The 21,457-nt window shown below is 39.3% G+C and overlaps 1 protein-coding gene across 1 annotated transcript in view; it reads right to left on the bottom strand.

Moving 5' to 3' along the window:
- Positions 1-6,714: 6,714 nt before the first annotated feature.
- Positions 6,715-21,457, bottom strand: part of EFHC2 (EF-hand domain containing 2) — a gene marked incomplete at its 5' end in the record, with an annotated part of 57,611 nt that continues 42,868 nt past the window's right edge. Inside the window, 4 exon segments of the mRNA XM_019473042.1 lie at positions 6,715-7,059; positions 9,519-9,624; positions 16,753-16,845; positions 17,446-17,643. Of these exon segments, the coding sequence (XP_019328587.1) occupies positions 6,964-7,059; positions 9,519-9,624; positions 16,753-16,845; positions 17,446-17,643 (493 nt within the window).

The following is a 21,457-nucleotide window of genomic DNA, read 5'->3' as shown; positions in this document are numbered from 1 at the left end:
AGAGACCATATTTGCTCACTACTTACCATGCTTCCGCAGAACAAAATGTCTGAGTTTCTGCCTTTTGTGAAAATGAGCTTTCCTGGGGTCCTAAAGGCCAAACTCCCTCCTAGGCATAAAGGTCAGGAATCCAGCAGCGGCGAGGTGATAGACACGAATCCCAACAGCCACTTGAGATGCTTACCCTGGAAACAAACTCTCACACAAAAGTGGCAAAAACAGAAGACACGATGCCACAGCAAAACAAACAAAAGCCGTGTGTTTCGTCCCAGGATGAGTTACCTACTGGCAGAGGGAGGGCAAGAGCAGTGGCTCTGTTGTGTACCTCCAGCTTTTCACATCCGTTTGAACCCAGCCGGCTAGCGATGACAAAAACTTCCTGCATTTTGATGAACTCAAACAATATGATTTCACCACATAGGATGAAATGTCCTTCGGCAGCAAAGTAAGTGACCAGATAGAGGTGGTTCATCGCGCAACGATTTGCTAAGCAGAGCGACGCCCTGCCACGCTGCAAAATAAAGCTCTTTCGGACAAAGGAAAGGGTTCATTTTTTGTTGCAAATGGCTTGCTTAATCACTTCCCTGAGCTCCAAATGGAAAGAGGCTTGAGCTACCAAAGCTTTGCTTGTATTGACCTCCAGGCAAGCAGATGCTTTCCCCTAAAATTTATTTAGCTGTCAAAACAGGGAAAAAATGCCAGCAGCTGAGAGGTTCAAAAACTGTGAAGTCCAGGCACTTTGATGAGGCTTTTCCTTTAAAAAAATAATGATAATAATAGAAAAGTACACTGAAACCCAACTCTAGAGAAGATTTTGTTCCCATTTCTCCAGAAGGGAGAGGCAGGGTGAGGATACCACCAGTGCTTTTACATGCAATCCTTTCACGTAAATGATTTCAAATGGGAGCTCTTGCTCCTGCCTGCAAACAAAAGCAGAATGCATCACTGTTGCCAGACCACCTGGGACATGGGGAGGAGAGGAAATTTCCAGATGGGTTTTAAGACAATTCATTTATATTTATATAGCCACAATAAATGTTTTTTTTCTGAGATAGTGTTTCCCTTTGCTCTATCTAGACCACCAAGAAAAGAGGGAGGCACAGAATTTCTATTGCATTAATAGTCCTGGTGTTTACGGTTTTGGCTTTTATGAACTTGTGGGAGCTGTTTATTGAGTCATAAACTCTACTAATGGGGATATTATCTCTAAATTATATAAGTACTACAGTATTTGGGTTAGTTAAAAGAAAGGCTTAAAACAGTTACACACTTACAGTTTATCTCAATTATCAACATGATCCCATAATGGGAATTTAATTGCCAATTGCTAGCTTATATTGCAGAAGAACTACAATAACAACATGCAATATATAGCCTGTAGAAACATGTCCAGACAATTCTCTGTTACCTCCTTTCACTGCTACCTTCTTGTATGGTGGGGTTTTTTGTTAGCATGATTTAATTCCTAAATGCCTCAAATTAGTGATTCCTCTTTGTCAGGAAAGCATTTCCACCAGTGCTTCATTTGACAGATTTTCGCAAGCCGCCTGCACACACTTGAGTGGCTTTGTGCAAAAGGGACAGCCTTATGCACATGCTTAAATACTTTGCTAAATTAGATTCTCAAAGACCCCTAACAAGAAAAATCGTAGTTCCATTTAAATCAAGCCAGGTTTTCCTGTTTACCTAGCTGGAGCGGAATTTGACCAAGACCCACTGGCCAGAGCCTGAGTCAAGCTCATTGAGGACAGTCAGGTCCACCTGCTAAGCACGGCACCGAGTCTCTGCTCAGCCTAAGCTCCAGAACGCCCCATGAGAGGGATCACACGCGTGTTTAGCACATAGTGTGGACTCACGCTCTCCTCTGCCCGGTCTGCCCAGCTCAACCCAGACTACCCACAGCTGTCTGAAGCTCAGCCCTTCCTACACATACTGTACTCACTGCAGCGGGGCCGCAACCTGCAGCAAGGGTGGGGAGCAGCCAAGCCGCCACCATGCTCGACCTCAGTGCTCCTCTAGCAATGCTGATGGACCCCAAGGGTAGGATTCATCTCACCCGACAGCAATGCAAACATCTACATTTAGCTGGTTGTTTTAAATCCCTTCACAGTCAGTGCAGAGGGAGGGGCAGCGTACGGATAACAGGCCTCCCGTAGATATTCCTGTAGGCTAGTCACTCCCTAGAGGCGCGCATCATCGGCAAGTAAGTGATCCAGAGAGCTAGCACAGGTGCAGACATCCGCACTGTAGACATCTGAAGGCAAGGGACATAAGTGTCACCCATAAACCTCACACTAATTTAGAGGAGGCTGCATCCCACCTGTGCCACAGCAGCTCTGCAAAAGGTCTTCCTCTTGTCTTTCAAGACAATGCCATTCTTCTGACAGTACTAACAAGCACTGTTAGGCGATACAATGAATTTTTGCTGTTACAGATCATCCCACCACGCTGCTTGCCAGGGATCTGCATCAGATTTCAGAGAAGTTTATGAATCAGCTCTTTACTTCTCTTTGTTCATAGTTCTTAATATGAAACTAGCTTGACGAAAGAGGAGACCAAAGAGGACAGACGGCTAGGGTGAAGGGCAGATGAGGATAGCTAGTTCATTTGTGTGTAAAATACATACCAGAAGAAACTTCCAGATGATTCAGAAACGACCAACTGTGCAGAGAAAGAGTTTATATAATCAAGGTATAACCTTAATATATCTATATTAACTTCCTTCCTTGTTTTGGTTATGCTCCCTCACTGGTTTTAAATTTTACATTGGAAACTGGTAGGGACACAGACGTCCCCCCCCCCACTCCTATCTGGCTTGTTTGACCATTCCCTAAAACGTGAGTGCTGCTTCTGACTGGGTCTGAGTCACCACCCTAAACAAACAATAACAAGAAATTAATTCAGAGCAAACAGTAACTTTAAAAAGTCTTCTTTCGAGATACTTTTCTCTCAAATGTTATCTATACTGCCCTCTAAAACCTAAAAATAATTTTAAAAATCTGGCTGAGCTCAGATTGTGGTATTTTTTCCTCCTGATATTGTAATTTCTTCACAAATATGCTGCCGTTTTGCCTTTCTCATTGTACTGGGGCTTGCTGGCTAAGCCACTTTGAAGAGGAAGAAATGCTGCGAGTAAATATGCAGCGGGTAAGTTACTGAGGGTACAGGACATTATTGCTTAAAGAACTAATGTTTCCCTCTATGTCACTGAATAACCTACATATGACTACAAGATGTTAAAAACCGGAAAATTCTTCCGATGATTAGTTCCATGTCTCAAATCGCGGGACCAACATAGAAGGGTCCAGCAAGCAAGAAACCAGTGAATTACTATTAGTGATATATGGACTGCTGTTCTTTGAATGCTGTCAAGTGACCGAAAACATCCAATAGTGTGGTTATTGTGGAATTAGGATCCCCGCAGTTTTCCCACAGAAAGTTTGCCCTTGGGAGGCAGAAATGTCTCTTGGGCTAAAAGGACCAGACAGAGAGCTGACTCATAGGAGTCAACTGAGCCCAAACTTTTTCTGTGAAGAGCTTTCCTGCCATGAAGTAGGATCAACTCACATCAGCACGAGGGACAAATGCAGAAGGAGGACTTCAACATCTTTTCATTTATGTAGATGAACATCTGTCCGACGTTGGTACCAATGGCTCCGTCTAGAAAAATACAGTAGATGCCTGTATGATGGGCAGGACACGGGAAAATATTGCCTGGTGAGGAGCTTCATTTTTGTCCACAGATTGTCTATGGCTGCTTGTGGCTACCTTGTCTGAGGGGGCCCATCTGCTGGTGACCAGAGCAGGCACTCTGAACTGGACAGGAGCAGAAGCTGATGCGAAGCCATGAGCTAAGCAGCGCACCACCTGCACACGAGGACTGGTCCTCTTCGCCGTTTGCAGCCTGCCATTTGCTTGCAGCAGCAGCTCTTCCAGAGAACTTGAAGCCTCTTATTCTCAAATGCCAAGTGGAGGAAATAAAAATTAACACTGAACACGCAGCAGACCCCAGCAGTGAGATGGGGAGCCAGTACTGTAACGTGAATCTCTTTGCTCCTGCCATGGACAGCACAGATACTTGTGGAAAGAAGATATCTTTGGCTCCCCTACAGAGATCGAGAGCTGAGATTAATGGCAACTGTGAGGGCTGCCTTCCCCTTTATGCAGTGCATGCTTTAAAGCTGTGGCCTCCTGCCATCTTGAAACATAATCTTGTGGTATTGTCTTCATTCAGGCCCCTCATCAGCAACGTGAAAAGAGAGAAGAAGCTGGTGGCAGGATTAGAGGAGAGGTTGAAATATTCTGGGCAGCATATGCTGTAAGTCACATTATACAAAGAGTACGATCGGACTGCTCATTGGCTAGGGCTTTCCCTTCTGGAAGCACTGCTGCTTGTAAAAAAGAAAACCTGGTGAAAAGTGTTTATAACACATCAGACCACAGCATATGACACATTGTGAGCACAGTGACAAGCACTGAAAATATTTTTCAGGCCCTGTCTGCCATGCTTCTAGGAGATCCTTTTGTGCTCATCAGGGTTATGCAAGATGCATGAGAAAAGAGGAGAAAGAGAAGTGAGAATAATAATTCAGAAGGTTATTAATAAACATCCTAAAATTACTGTCATCAGATGACCCATCTCAACCTTAAAACTGAGTACTCTAGTTTTGGAAGGCTGTTTGAGACCCTCATTGTTTTAGAAGTGAGAAGCCACCTTTTGTTGTCCAGTTTAAATTTATTCATGGCAAATTATACCCATTTGTTCTTAGACTACCAATGTTCTTAACTGAAACAGATTCTTTTCCTCACCTGGCCACAATGTATTTACAGAGAGCAGTCGTACTCTCTCCGAGACTTCATTTTATTTCACTAAATAAGCCAAGCTCCTTTAGTCTCCTTTCTTATCTCCGTTCTCTGGTCACCTTTCTAGTTCTTCTCTGCGCTCATTCCAGTTTGCAGCCACCTTTCTTGACCATGACCAGACCAGGCCATGACTGATCAATCAGACCTATACACAGGGTTCCACAGGAAAATATAAGAAATTATATTTCTTGTAGTTGTTTTTTTTTCTGAAAAGAGGCTCCTCTTTGCCCTATACACATAAAGGAAAACAAACTAAAGTGAATTTCCCATCTCTAAAAACTGCTTGGGAAGTTCTAAATGTTCTGAGTCAATCTTTCTTGGAAACCCTCAGCTGTACAAGATTTCCACAACTGAAACATATCCTTCTGAAGTCTGGGGAACATTAAAAATTTACAAGGGCAACTGCATTCATTTAAAGTGTCAAGCTCGGTCTTGGTGGCATGTTTTAAAAATCTTCAGCTTTCATCAAACTGGCTTCAAACGCAAGTTATTATTGTTTTGGCTCCTGACACTATCCCCATGGTGAGACATTTTTCTTGTCATGTAAGAAACCATTTTCCTCTTTTGGTTCAAAAAGCAGTACCTGGTCTTGTCTACAACTTGGAGCACTTTAACAAGTTTCCACAGTTTTCTTTTTGACCCCTGGACACAGACCATCACTTACCCATTTTATTGCAAACATCTTCCTAAGTAGCAGCAACACACATAATTATATGCCTTGCCTCAAGTCCTTTTTTGCTGACAAAAAAAGGTAAAAAGCTGCCAAAAGCTTCATATTTTGCCATATGGAGGGAAAAGAATTTCTTCTCAGGAGCTGGGGGGGTTAGAGAGAAGATATACAATTGAAAATTTCATTTAAACTACCATGCAAAAGTGCAGCAAGGAATTCTAAATGGAATCACAATTCTAAAAGAGATCTCCAAGTTTCCAAAAAGGTACAGATTTTCTGAATTAAGTTATTCTTTGAACTATTGTCTTTCCCTCAGTTTGGGGATTTAGATACGTTGAATTCTCATCCTTCTAAATCAAACACTCCCTCCCCGAATTGTAATTTCAGATTACAGAAAGCACAGGGTTCTCAGTCTACTGAATGTGTGAGTTTCCCAGCCACCAGCAGAGGCGCGCTGGCTCACACCCCTCCCCTTCCCCTGTGGAACAGCTGTGGATGAGTCAGCTGCCCCCTTCACCTCAGCTCTTCCATTCTTTAAACTGGGGTAATTACTTCTCTCACAAAAGCATGCAGTAAATTCAAATCTAATCATGGCTTTGAGCTGGCATAAGCTTAAAAAGATACAAAAATGCTAGCAGGAATTCCATTTAGTTATTGCAATTTTGAGCAAAGAGAAAGGCATCAATTAATTTTCAAAGGGCAAGTACAGCGCTACTGCAAGAAAGCTGCACGCTAAAATTGTACTGAAACACCTTCTCTTCATACATGTCTCACCCAAGTAAACTTGGGTGGCTATTAATCTGAGTCACATTTAAAACAAAAAGCAAGAACTGATAGCTTCCGTGCCATGCCTGCAAAATATTTACTTCCACACTGGAAGGCTATAATTATCTCTGATATCAGAGCAACTTTATACTGTCCTAAAATCTTGCTAGTATTTCCTCCACAAAATAACAAACTTTGACACAAACAGTACTTAAGCATCACCACAGGGATACAGCAAAAACACGGATATAAGCTAAAGAGCAAGAGAAGAAATTTGAACGGAATTACCTTATTGTGCTAATATAGTCCGACTTTATATTTTAGGAGGTCATCCAACAACCTCTCTTGTTCGCAGAACAAAGCAGGGTCAGTCAGATTTTGCTCTGTTTGACTCAAAGATTTCTCAATACTTGTAAATTCTCCATATAACCAGACACAAAGATTAGAGGATACAGTTTTAATTATGCTTGTATTGGTATGAAAGAGTACTGTTGATTTAGAAGGAGTTACAAAAACACACAAAGTGTACATCTATGTTGGAATAAGAAATTAAATGCAATAAAACCTGTATCTGTTTTTTTTGTTTTATAAGGAATGTTTTCAGTATCTAAGTAAGCTTCGGAGCTGAAACACTAATCCAAAAGCAGTGCCTTGCACAGATCAGGTTATTCTTCCTTGCCAAACAGATCATCCAGAAGAGGTAAGTATTTGATCCCTTTCACAGGAAGGGATGGTGGTTGTCCGCTCCAGTCATCTTCATTCTGAAATTAGTAACCCAGAGAACATCTTAGAATATAATATTGAAAACAAGAATAATTAAAAGCTGGTCAACATAAGATTAAATTAACTGCTTCATTTCCACATACAAATTGTGAAAAAGTGGACCTTTATATAGCACATCCTCTTGAAAGATTACTACATGCACATTTTTCTCAGTCTTGCAGAGTATTTTATTAAAAATATTTTCTATCATCAGCCCTTTCGCAGATATTTTCAAATTAAACAATGCTATATTTTCTTCATTAAGACACTTATACTTGAAAGTCTTGCAAGTCATCTATGTCTCAACACCAAAAATCATACAAAATAATGAGATAGAGAGAAAGAAGAAAAAAGTGAGCTAAACAAGCACAACTCTGTTGCTGAAATCTATCTGTCAAATACAGGTACTGTAGCCCCAAAATATTGCTGTTAGTTCATGGTAAGTCATGAACAGAACGACAATTGGATTCTAAAGTTGAACAAGATTTAAATCCCATCCTTTCTCTGATTTTTTCCATTTTCTATTGATCCCTTCATTAAAATTTTCTTGTGCTGTACCGAAGATAGCCTAGGTATTGCAGATAACTAACGAAATAATAAAGTCAATAAAACTCAGTAAACTATACTGGCACCAATTTGGGCGCAGTTCATTAAAAAAAGTGCTATATGTCAGTATGATGGTTACAGCAAGGCTTTGGAGCTGATGAGGAACTGATTATCTCAGAATGATGATGACTGATTATAATTTCTATTGATGCTCTTTCTTCCTTTTTGATTTCAGCTGTAACCTTCCTCCCATAACTCCACGTACCGTTCTCAACTGGGGCTCTTCCGCATCAGCCACTCCCGTAAAACCCATCCACTGGCTGTCCTCCAAGCAAAGATAACATCTTCTTCATCCCCAAACAAAACCTCATCTCTTATGCTGATCAGAACATACGTTTCACCACAAATGTCCACTTCAGCCTCCTGCTTGTTTCACAAGCACCTTTTCCTCCACACCTTCAACTTGTGAAGGCTGCCTCTTGGTTCCACCGCCACTTGCACCCCACCTTCACCCCATAGGAGCCATCTCCTTCCCTCACCTGCCAGAAATCAGGTCATGCTCAATGGCTAGATAAGCCATCCTGTGAGGGGAAAAAAAGGGTCAAACACATTCAACAGCAAGTGTATCTGTGCCTCTGCTTCTTTGACCCTTGCTTTTTGGTACAGAGCTTAGCACCATCTTCAAGGCAAAAATCCTCCAGGCACAGGCTCTGACCTTTTTGTTTCTGTGGTACTGAGGCTCACAAAGCCCCTTATCCTGACACAATCTCCTGAGAGCAGTCACTGTTTAAATATTGAGTTACAACTTAAGCACAGAATTCATCTGTAAAAACAAAGAATACCCACTGAACAAAACCTAATGCACACTTTGAACCACAGGACTGCTGTATAAAACACGTGGAAGGGCTTTGATTTTATCTGTACAAAATGGAAAAATTCTTCTCAATGACAAAGTGAAAAATAAACCACCATGGAAAGCCGACCAAACCAGCAGCATTGGGCCCTCGTTAGACATCACCGACAGTTTGAGATGCTACAGAAGAGCGAGCTGGCAAGCCAAGTAAGAGAGGAGTCAGGTTAATAGCACAGTACTTGAGGAATATTGGTTTAAACTATGTCACCGTTGAACTTGAATTTAAAGGAATGCTACGTTTTTAAACAGTCTGAATACAATCAAACACATTCTGTACAAGCATAGCAACACATTGGCTAGGCCAGAACAGCAAAACTACGTGTTGGCAGAAGGGCTTCGGATTTATCTGTTATGAAGTTTTTAAAAATCAACATAATTGCCTTATGCACCATGTATTTTAAAATGTTCCATTCAGCACAAGATGGCAAGATCAGATTAATCTCTGCAGTTTGCTGATACCGCATTTTTATTTACCCTAAGTAGCAGGCTGGTGGAGATATACAAAGTTGATCCATCAATACTGCTCTTGCTGTACGCCTACCAGTGATGTGGTGTATTATATACAGGTTTCTATGGAGTTATAAAAAATACATAGCTACTTTCTGCAGTGTCAGTGGAGTTTAAAGTATTTCCTGACTATCTCAGTAAATGAACAGATCATTTGACATGTGACAACGATATTTGTGGGTGAAGTGGTATTCACACCCATTGTTCATGGACAAATACACCTGTTTCCCCTTCTCTTTTTTTTTTCTTCTAGAAAAACATCACAGAGATGTGACACCTATTAGGCATGGGGGTGTTACAGGGCTCCTCGTCCCTATTTGACTTCTCTGTTTCATTCTAAACCTCCCAGAAAAAAATTAATTACTTGAAGAAAACAGGCACAAATACACAAATAGGAAAACTGTTGTGGTATCTACTGGATAAAGCACTCAAAGTTGGACAAATTATATCAATGTACTGTACTGTTCCTTTGCTCAGATACACTGGTTTTACCTTGAGGGGAACCTTTATCGTCTGGAAAGCAGGGATTTGATTCTCTCTCCAGTTCAGCCCATCCACAAACTTCTTATATTCCACTTGCTTATGGTCATCTTCAAACCTAAGCAGAATATCCGTAAGATGAGTCAAGGTTAAAGGAAATTTTAACAGAGTTGTATCATGTTATCTACAGCATATTACCATGCATTACCTTTTGGATAATAATTTTGTACTCCTTTATTACCAAACACTGGCAGGAGTACAGAAACATACTACCAAACTGTCAGGACTTCTATATCATACATTCTATTCCATACTCTTACACCTTTTTATTGTCTCTCATAGCAGAATTCAACTTCTTTAAGGTTTATTACATTTCAACTAATTTCACTTTACTTTTGAAGCATTGTCCAACCTTTTCCAACACTGGGATCTCACAATTGGTGACAAACATAGAGTTGGGATGATCAGTGTATGATTCCTTTGTGTAGAAAAGAAACAGGTAGAATGATACAATAGCTGTGCTATAACACAACTGACCTGTTTTATATGGCTTCCACAATCATTTCCTGAAAATAAGCAATCCTTCAAAAATGCTGTTTGCACACACCTTGGGATCAATTTACAATTGACAAACACACAGCTCTCTAACCTATCAAATAATAGCCAGATTTAAAAATCACAAGCCTTGTCATTTGGCAGTTGTTTTATGGCATTGTTCTTTATTTCTATGGAATAAATATATATTTGTGTCAGTTATGAAGGTCCCCTAAATGCATGAAGATATATATGCTGCCAGCCAAGGTCTACAGGTACATGTGGAACACAGTATCTCCCTCCCTCAAATTTCTAAAATCATTACCCTGTCCTAATAAACCCCATGGGAGCAGATTTGTAAGCCACGTCATCCTTCTGCCGTTGATTCGGATGAAGGAGCTTCAGAAAAAAAGTCCTCAATTCAGCAAAACACTTAGGTGATTAAGGCACTTGGGAACCACTGTTATTTCAGTGGGACTAGTCAAATGCTTGAAGGAAATCTGCAAGCTGAAGCTACCATGCAAATCGTTCTTGAAATGAACAGCTTAACTGCTCTGCTATAAATACTGTACTAGCAGCTTCTGTGAACGACATCTGTCTCACCTAACACTACCTACATATAAAAGGGACCTGGTTTTGGCATATATGTACACCCTGTAAGTGTCTGTGCTTCACTGGGGTCCATGGAGAGACATATACAACTAGTGAGCCTCAACACCTATCCTTCGGTGGGAAACGTCAGGTTAAACAATTCTGCCCTGTAATCTGGTGAGATGAATACTACTGCACAGGAGCAAAATCATCTCCAGGAAACAAGTCTTTTAGAAAATCATTTTATCTTGTTCTTAAAGAAATAGCACTGCACAAAACATGGGCCTCAAAACCCTTCAACCACTGCAGAGGGTTCTGGTAAAAATTAAGCGTGAAGGTACTTTAAGGGAGAATTTACAGCACAAACTTGGAGAACAATACCGGAGAAGAGGAGAAATAAATCTAGTGACAAAAATAAACTGCAATAAACTGCAACTCATCCTCTCCTTCTCCTCCCCACACACCTTTCATTTAATAGTCAGCAGGAGAGATAATAATAAAATATACTGAGAGCCATAAACAGAGATGCTAGCGATAAACTGGAATGTTAAGTACAGTGAGTTATGGTGAAGACGAAAGCAAAGTCAGAAAAGAATGCTACTGTTGCTAGTATTAAAGAGGAGCCTGAAACATTGCCATGAGAAACCCTCCTATGATAGCTTGCTTCTTCATAATAGCTCACACGCAAGTTAACATTTTCATAAAGCCCTACTTTTGGGGAATATATCCAATATACGAGAAACTTATCATTCCCACTTCTAGGGGCTTCTTGTTTGTTTCAGGTTTTTTGCAGGTGGAATTGGGAAAAGAAAGGAGTTTTGCATTAGAAGTAACAAGACAATAAAAAAGCTTATACCTCTTGGAAAAAAACTATGGCACACAGATTTTGAATTTCAGAACTATCATGACAATTACTTTTTTCTTTTACTATATATGTATTTATCTTTTGCTCGTTGTGAAAAGTGAAAAGATTAAGTCTACTGCCAAGACACAGAGCTGTATAAGCAGGATTTTTAAATAAAGAACAAGTGAAGGCGTGTAACTACTTAAACGTTATGTTGAGGCAATGAAGTCAAGGAAAGCATTGCTTCTGCTTTCAACAAACATTAACAAGGAGAAAAGTCCTTTGATGTGACAGCACTAACAAACTGAGATGACAACATGGGCACGAAGTTAACTATAACCAAAGATTTTAACATGGGCAGAGGAAATGGGATTCCTAAATCCCGTATTTAAATAGCTACAGAAAGCAGCTTAAAATATTACTCTAGAATAATCCAGAAAGAAAAAAAAAATCTACTCTTTAGATCTCTTTCCTGCTGTGACTTACTGTATCAATCTACTAAAAGCACACACTAGCAATTTGGGACAGAGTATCCAGATGGACTGAGGAGATGTTATCATTTTGTGCATTATTAGGACAGAGATGCCATACATTTCAGTGGCTGGAGTTAATATGACTGAAACTGAGAGTGCTCTTCAGGAAAGGAAATTAGATTTGTCTTATCAAGAAGATGCAACAAAGATCTCTTGAAACCATGCTTCTCTTCAGTTTTGCCCTATGACTTCACCAATGCATGTGATTTTAGACTATGAAAGTCACTCCCCCCTCCCTATCATACTTTGCAGAGCTTTTATTTTTCTTTGACATTACAGAAATAATCACACATTTCTGCTTCTAAAAATGTATTCATAATTAAATACTCCAGATATGTGAAAAATCCGGTTAAATCACATTATGAGCATTCCTGAGGATGCTTTGGTGAGTAAAGGCTACTTACAAATATTTTTTCTTTCCCATAAAGAAATCTGTAACTCAAACATTTATGTGAAAAGCTACTGTACTTGCAGAGTTTTTTTAATTCCTTAGTTTTGAATAACATTTATTAAGAAGTTAATCTGATAATAATAGATAAGAGGCATCATGCTGCTTTAACCTTAGAGAAAATTCTTCAGCCTGTTTGATAGTCTCTGTGTAACACAGGTATACACCTAAATTGTCATAAACTGCTCGTATGAAAAGATTTAAAACAGCAAGCACGGACAAGTCTATGCAGCTGGTCAGTATGAATTAAGTAATGGCTACTATCTTGTGTATACATTTATTCACACCTTGAACAACTATAAATTGAACCATCAGTTCCTCAGCACACTGAATAACAGAAATAATTTCTTTTAAGAGATCCAAATATTAATGCTAGAGAGTCTTTTCATCACAAATGGCATAGGGAGTCTCAGGCATCAAAGGTAACGAGCAGAAGACAGAGTGCAGGAGAAAGGTCTTGTGACCATTTCCAGTCTTGCTCCTGCTACCAGGACACCTGCTGTAGCAGGAAAAGAGGGTTTGCTTCCTGAAAGAAATAGGTCAGCCCTAAAAAAACATTACAGGTAGGCAACTAGGTAAAAAATTACTACCCAGCCACAAACCAGTGAAAAGCTGAGCAGGCAGGAGTGGCCTGGCCTGGCCTATTAGTGACTTGAGAACTGGGATGACCATGTAGGAGGCCCATTGTTATCAGGCACTGCTACCTGAGACACTAGGGATTAACTTTTTCAGAAAAGCCCCCCTCCAGAATCCAACTGACTCATCCTGGCACTGTGGAAAGGTGAAGAACTACACAGCCGCTTTTCACAGAAATTAAAAGACATATTTTAAAAAAATAGGGACATAGGCTTAACAACAAAACTAACGCAGAACAATCAACATGTAATACTTGTAAACTTGTCATCCGTTCTTTCTTCCCCCCATTTTTTCTTTCCTTATCTGCCAGCTGTTTATATACCCTCTGGGGAAGGACTGCATCTTTTTAAGCCCTTGTTAGCATACATTTAGCATTGCAGTAAATAAAAATAACAGAAAAAAACACCCTAAATTCATTACTTAAGCACTTTAGCAACATTTATTTATTAAACAAACTATAATTGTTCATTATGCCTGCATAAATTTAAAGAAATGCTTATAATGACTACTGCAGTTTTCTGGCAGAAACAATTGCGTATCATCTGCATTGCTTAATACATTGTGATTAAAAGTCTGTATTGCCCTGTGATTAAAAAACTAAGTGAGAAAACGCTGATGGAAAAAGAACATACTTTTTAATAAGCCAGCTCAGGTAAATTGGAAAAATGGACACATTGTTAGGTACCTAAATCCTACTATTCCACCATCCCACAATTAAAAATATAAATTTACTCTAGACAGACACTTTGAAAGCATCTTATGAAACTTCACAGTCTTTGTGTTAATTCTCTCTGCACTCTGTGGAAACTGAATGGTCTTTGGGTACAGTAAACAAAATCTTGGGTCACCTGGAGGTGACCTCAAAATTAGACAGTAACTTCTAGTCCCATCTCATGCTTTTAATAAGTGACAGATCATTGCAGTATAATTTACAAATGTAAATAATAAATACTTTAAGAGTATTGCCTTTCAAAATGGAAAAATAGAACCATTAAGTCCTACAGAAAGTCTTTGCCACCTAATCTCAGATAGCAAAGCTGAATAAACATATAGCTTCAGTCTTCAACTATTATCTGATGACATTGTCTAGCATCATTTTATAGCTGAATAGGGTCCAGCTAGTGCATTAGCTATATACACTGATTTTGTGGGAATCAGTCCAACAACTTTTACTGTAGCACTTTCTTCCTTCATAAATACAGATACACACAGTAGGAACACTACCACCGCTTGCTTCGGAAACATCAATGGACACAAAATTACATGCCTCCTCATCCAAAAAAACCAAGAAAAGAATACTGATGACAAACTTTGCCCACACTGAACTGCATACTCCCCAGGAGTGAGACTGTTCTTCATTAACAATAAACCTGCCTGTTCCATGATTCTTCAGTCTCAAAGAAAGCTACAGAAAGCAGGAGGAAAGGAAGAGAGAAGTCTAAATCTCATTCAGCCAACTCTACTGTTCGATTTCCAGATTACTGGAAATTAACTCCTATTAAATAGACTTCAAAAAAATCTTTCCCTGACTCTGCACCCTCATGAAACAATAAACTTACCAAGCAGTGCCAACTGCACACATTAATAAGAATGTGACAATCTTCCTTCCTATCTGCAGTGCAGACTCACCACATAAACTGCCGTTTTTCGAAGCTGCTAATACTGTAACTTAGAACTGGCATTACACACAGCAGTCTATCATATGAAGTACTTCTCACACTGATTTCTGAGGCCCAGCTTCACACCATTTACCTTTCTCATACAGAAATCTGCAATACAGTCTGGCCACAGACCCTTTAGAAACAAAGATGGTAATTTAGAAATCCAGCTCTTATACAGGCTGAGGAGAGAACTCTCTCCTCCTCCATCGCCTACAGAAAGAACCTACAGCAGCTGAATCCTAATTCAGCTGTCATGGGTACCTGCCTAAAGCTGGGTGAAATCCAACCCTTAGTCTCCTCCTTGCCTTCTAAGCTTATCTCTAATTTTTATTACAGTGTACTGGGCTTTTTCTTTTTAACTGCCTACACTGAGAATCTTCAGGAGAGAAAGGTTCATCTCACAAAAGCTTTCCCTGGTATAAATTCACAAACAATAAACACATCTCTGGAGCCTATGATGCATCAGCCTTGTCTGTTTTTCATCAGCATTGAGTTAGTACATAAAGGAAAACCTCCACTCCCTTGTCTGTGCATCTATTCAATTTCAGCCTTTATGAAGTGGAAACTATGAGAACCCCTTGTCTAGTACAGGATGTCAATTGTCCTCCAACACTTTTTGTGTTGGGCAGCTTAGTGGGAGTTCTAAAAACCGAGTTTTAGATTACTGCTAAAATTCAGACATGCTTCTGATGACTAATGCTTGTAACCTAACTGTCAGAAGTGATGAATGGCAAACAAATTGCCAATGTCGTCTATCTGGCTACTGCAGGGAACTGTTCTGAAAGTTTTGGGTCTGGAAACGAGGGGTTTGTGAAAAATAGCCCCTTAGGCTTCTTAAAGCAGTCTTGTTGATACTGATTTAAGTAGGAAGTCTTGCTTGCAGTACGAAGATGCTTTATTAAAATGTATTCCGCATTTCTGCCTGACCAGAGTGTTCTCATTATTTGATAAATCCAGACACTTAGTTTGCAATTCCTCCTGAAATCAAGAAGCATGTCTACCTGAAAGCATCTCAACATGACAGAAGACAAGACCTGCTCCTGCTTTTAACACAGTATGAAGGCACAGACAAAACATTTAAGGATTTCCCACAAGGGAAAGAAGAGACCAATAAGCATGCATTTAAACCTATTACCAGAAAATCTGGCCACGAAAACCAAACTCAACATGACATGAGTGTTCAAAACACCACAGGTTACTCTGAACTCTAGCCTTTAACACAAGTGCCCTGAATACTAGTTCTTTTCACTTCTATTCCCATTAATACAGCTAGCCAAGCAATTTGTCTCAAAACAATTAAATCAGAATCATAGAATAGTTTGGGTTGGAAGGGACCTCTAAAGGTCATCTAGTCCAACCCTCCTGCCGTGGGCAGGGACATCTTCAACTAGATCAGGTTGCTCAGAGTCCCGTCCAACCTGACCTTGAATGTTTCCAGGGATGATGTGCTATGGAAAAATACCAAAACCATGCCAACACTCCTTTTCCTTTTCAAAAATGACAATAAAATATGTTTCAGGCGAGATTAATAGGAGTAGCATCACTTTTATTTACTACTGACGCTGTCTACTTCATTCAAGGACATTTCATTGTATTCATCTTGGTACGTTTCTTAAAACTCACATAATGCGCTTTCACAAGATTATTGTTTTTACCTTACATATACACAGGAACAACTAATACAAAAAAAGTGAATCTCATTTATAATGATAAGTATCAGTAGCTGATTCCCATAAGACTAATTCCATAGAATTCTGGCAAAACCCAGATGATCTACCATGCCAGACAAAATGAAGAGAAGTTGCTAAGATGGATGCACCTTAGTTGATTATAAATATTCTATAAATAGGAAAGTCCACATGTGTATAGGAACAAAATCAGCATCATGAAATGATTAATATTCTACAAATGACAAATTCTTAAGAACTGTGTCTGCAGTAGATATTTAGCACTGATTCACACCCATGCATGCAGGTCATACTATCTGCCCTTAACTTACATGGTCAGTAAAGCTTGCAGATCATCATCAGCCACTGGCAACTTAAAGGACTTGCAAATAGTCCTGCACATCTCATGGGGCAGCACTCCACATCTACACAAACAGAAAGAATGGGGGAGAAGTGTACATTAGGCATTTTCCAGATTTACTTCAAGTGAATGTTGCTGTGAATAGGAAAATGAGTGAGGAATATTGGGGTAGAGGTAAAGAAAGCGAGGCTTTATGAAATTTTGTTATTACAAAGCCGAGAAACTTGAAGTGCACATGGTGGCCTGTCTCCCACACACTGAGGTCCTTAGTGATTCTCTGTGATTCTTTATCTGCGACATCAGAGAACAAAAAGGGCAAATAAGTCATATAAAGAATCAGCTACAAATCCTTTCTTTTTTCCCTTAAATCACGATTTTTCCTCTTTGATTTAAAATACTGTGTTTTGCCTGTGAACGGGCGTCTGATTATGTCACAGAATGCTCAGTACAGCAGCTATAATAAAAGGTCCACAAACAAAATGAAAGAGAGACAAAAAGGCTGTCCTTTTCTTGTCTACTGTCACGTGCTGAGAGAGGCTTAACATTACAAATAATATTCTTTGGCCACAATATATCATTATTTGCTCAGCAACAAACAGAAAGTAGGTAGGTTTACAAGCAGAGCTTCCCAGATAACAGTTTAGGATAAATAGAGGAAACTTACTTTTCACGGTCGTTGTATGTAAGCACGGCAGACAGTTGTTCAAAATTCTCAAAGCTATTTTTCTTTAGTTGTTCTTGAGCTACTGAAAGGAGGAAGTGGAGGTCCATTTCATATTCATCTTGTACACTGTAATAGCGCCCGAGAGTCATAATTTCATGTTCTGAAAATGCTCCATCAGTGATACTGACTATCAAATTTCTATTCACAAAAACAACAGCCTATGTTAGTTTTAAGTAAGGGATTTAAAAACAGTTAATAATCACTAAATTTCAGGGGAAAAAAGGGATTAAAGTGCACTCATTATAAAGTGCTGTATTTAGATCTTTAAAGAATGTATCTACTTAAATTTGAAATCCAGATCTGTTCAAGGAGGTATAAAGGAAATTACTTGAACTGTTAAACTTTTGCAGGATGTCCACATTTGCTCAGTAGTTGGCTATACGTACAAAAATACATAATAACCATGACTGAAGCCTTTTACCAGAGGTGCCGTACTGGCATGGAATATTAACAGCAATGTGAAAGCTGGCCCTGTTGGGTTGCTTTCAGGGGAAAGCTGGGGGAAGGGAAACAGAAATTGGTCACAGAGAAAGGGCAGAAAATTACACCCAACTTGTAATCACAAGCCCTCCTGGCAAGAATGGAAGACAGGAGGCAGTAGCAAGACCAGTTTATGCTTGGACACTGTCAGCGGAGAATCAGATCCCATGCAGGCAAGAGCCTGAGATGCGCTCTCCCAAGATTGCTTGTGCTGCTCAGACGAATCAGCCCAACCCAAGGAAGAAGAAATGTTCCTAAGATCCATCTGATGGGCCAGGGCTGGCACTGAATGACTAGTCATTCCTGTTAATATCAAGAATTTGTTGCTGGTAATGGAGTTGGAGTGATTTCTGGGTAAGCTCCTGAAGGCACTTGTATATCAGCAAATGGACACAAGCTTTGGAGCTTAAGAACCAGGACTAGTAATTACAGTTCAGAACAATCTCCCTCTGCTTTATTTTTGGTGGAGGGGAGGAAAAGGACTAATTTTAAAGACTACATTGTCTTTGTAGTAGGGGTTTTGTCACCTTCAATGATTACAGTTCTTCACATGTCCTGGATGTTGACACAACATAAGGGAAGAAAAACACCAGTAGTGAGGTATGCAAGGAAACCTAGGAGGCTTCCTGCACTCCTGGAAAACACTGGCCTGAACTGTAGGTTACTTCAGCTGTTACAAGGCCTCCTGTCAAACCTGGCTTAGTGTAACTATACATCGGTGTTATGAACCCAAACGTCTGCCTCTGGTGAACTCACGTTCAGCAGGATTATTATTAACAGCAAGCATCAACATAGGCCTATGTGCCTCAATCAGAATTAGATTAATTATATATAATACTTCTGGATAAACTGCACTAAGAATAAGCTTCACCATAATTGCTGATGCAATTAGAGCTGTACCTTGTGGTACCCTTGAGGGTGCTGCACCACTGTGATTATATACTGATCTTTGAAAACAAATGGAATAAATTATTAGGGATGCACAAAGTTCTGACACAAGACAAACTTCTGGCTGGAGAACAGTTAAATTCTTGAATGAATCTGATAATGAGTCTCTTAACATCCACATGTGAACTGAAAGCACAGAAGCTTCGTACCCTTCCAAACTGCAAAATTTTATCAACAAACATAATTTTTCACTCGCTTCCTCTCAGAAGCTTGTGCGGTCCTGTTCAAATGAAGATATCTCTTCATAGAATATGATTGCACTTACACAGCTGTTCAAAAAAGGATGCTAAACACTGTATAGTGTCTACTTTGATTGAACTGCTGCTTTTTTCATATTAAATAAATCAGAAAGATCCTTTATTTGCAGTGGCAGGAGATAAATACAAGGAGAAGACAAGTTGTTGACAGTAGCAAACCTTATTTGAGATTATGCAAACTCAATGACCAAAACTTGGTCCATCTATTAATACTATCATTATCTTGTCAGTATTATTATTCCACTTACTGAATGTTATTATTTATATTGTAGCAGCATTCAGAGATCCAGTCAAAACTGGAGCCTCTTTCCTGGAGCCTGCAGTAATACTACTGCAAACACAAAGAAGAGGACAATGCTGCCTGATAAGCCTGGCACTGTAAATGCTTGGGCTGGTGAAGCTGAAAGCATGTAGATAACATCACTCATCTGAATATTTCCACAGAGGATTTCCACATATGGCACAGATTTTTCCAGTGTCAGGATTCTAAAGGTCTTTTATTTTATCAAGCCAGTCAGTGACAATCAAGTCACCAAAACCCCCAGAAAAATTATTGCCTCATTTGGGAATTAAGGAATATTCTAGTGATTGCTAGGGACTAATGAGCGAGACTCAAGATTCACCAACAGAATTGCGCCTAAACTCTTCCTGACAAAAAGAAACAAGCTGCAACAATTGTTCCCACAGCTTAGTTATCTTCTGTTTTACTTTTTTTTTTTTGTTCTAGAAGAATAAGACAGATTGCAATCTGAATTTGGTAGAGAAAGAAGAAATAATAATTAACTGCTTATGAGAGCTGTTTCGCAAGCTGAATTGAAGATAGGCATCTTTGTTAAACCCACATGGTTCTTTGTCTCTAACAGCAAACAGTCTTGCCAGTAGCTTATGAGAAAAAGCAGTCTGGATAGAACCACATGATGCACAGGCATCTAAGTTTTAGTTATTTTTTTCTTCTCTTTTTAACAAAGCTTTCAATAGTTTTAATGATAGCTTAGGGGATAGCTTCGATGTATGCCATGTGTTTATCTTCTGGATGATGTGCCATAGATTTGGGTTCTGAAAGTAGTTAAAGTAAATTGTATAATTACAATTCTGCTTCACTACATCATACTCATAGGTGTATTTTTAAATGCAGCTCATATAAAATTACATAGGTAGAAAGGAAGAAATCTGAACAGACAAATTCAGAGCACAGTAAAGCTTTAGCTGTATTTAAGAAAAGAGGATTATCATGCTGGTTGAAGCTGTCACACAGATAATTGCCTGTACTAAAAATATCATTTCTAGTTAGTTATAATCATGAAATGCCATGACAGATTAAAAATAAACAGTGATGTACACAAGAAAATACAAAACTGAAAGAAAAATACATATTCTATTCACAGAAAAATATCTTTGACTTTTCATAGATGCAAAGAAGTGCTCTGGTCTTCGTCATTAAAAATGTTTCTTTCATTCTAAAATAAGATACGTGGATAATAAAAAGAAAAGAGCCTTTAGATTACTGGATGTAATATAATGAACAGAAACAAAATCTACTATCACTATAAAGCACAAAAGTTAAATGTTCCTTAGAGGCAAATTCTTCCTCTGGCAGTGTAAATGCTTCCTGTTAGACCCCCTGCGGTCCCACCACAGGAGAGATGTAGACCATTAGTAGGTGCTCAGACAGGCCCAGGTGAACACTGAGGCCAAAAAAACAGTATTACATGGATTCCGCTGCTTCCTGTCTTACTCATGCAGAGGGCTACTGCATTTTTGTTGCTAAAACTGCGTGCCTCAAGACCATATAACTAGACATATCTTACTCCATGCCACAGAACAGCACTAGCCTAAATTAAACAGCTAGGCATTTCTCAGCTGCACAGAGTATGACTGTGATTAAATTCACACTCAACTGACCCTCTTCCTGATAAAATAAAAATCTTTCCCTGCTGTTTAAAAGCACAGTCATCCCTTCTAAAAGTGTGCTCCACCAATTTTGTCATGCAAATGTTCTGAAACATTGACCTGCTCTTAGTGCATGTAAGAAGACAAAGATTTGCAGATGATTATTTCATAATTTGAACCAAAACCATAATTATTTTATTTTCAAAAGTTATTGTGTATATAAATTAAATCCCTTTTCCAAGTGTTATAAAGGTTCTCCAGATATACATGAACTTTCAATTTTCTCCACTTCTTACTCTAGTAATAACGTTGTCTTTCTTAATCATAGAATCATAGAATCATTGAGGTTGGAAAAGACCTCTAAGATCATCGAGTCC

The sequence above is a fragment of the Aptenodytes forsteri genome, unplaced genomic scaffold (assembly GCF_000699145.1).
Source record: "Aptenodytes forsteri isolate BGI_AS27 unplaced genomic scaffold, ASM69914v1 Scaffold2, whole genome shotgun sequence".
Lineage (NCBI taxonomy): Eukaryota > Metazoa > Chordata > Aves > Sphenisciformes > Spheniscidae > Aptenodytes > Aptenodytes forsteri.
Note: the sequence above shows the minus strand (reverse complement) of the source record. Positions and strands in the feature narration are given on the sequence as shown.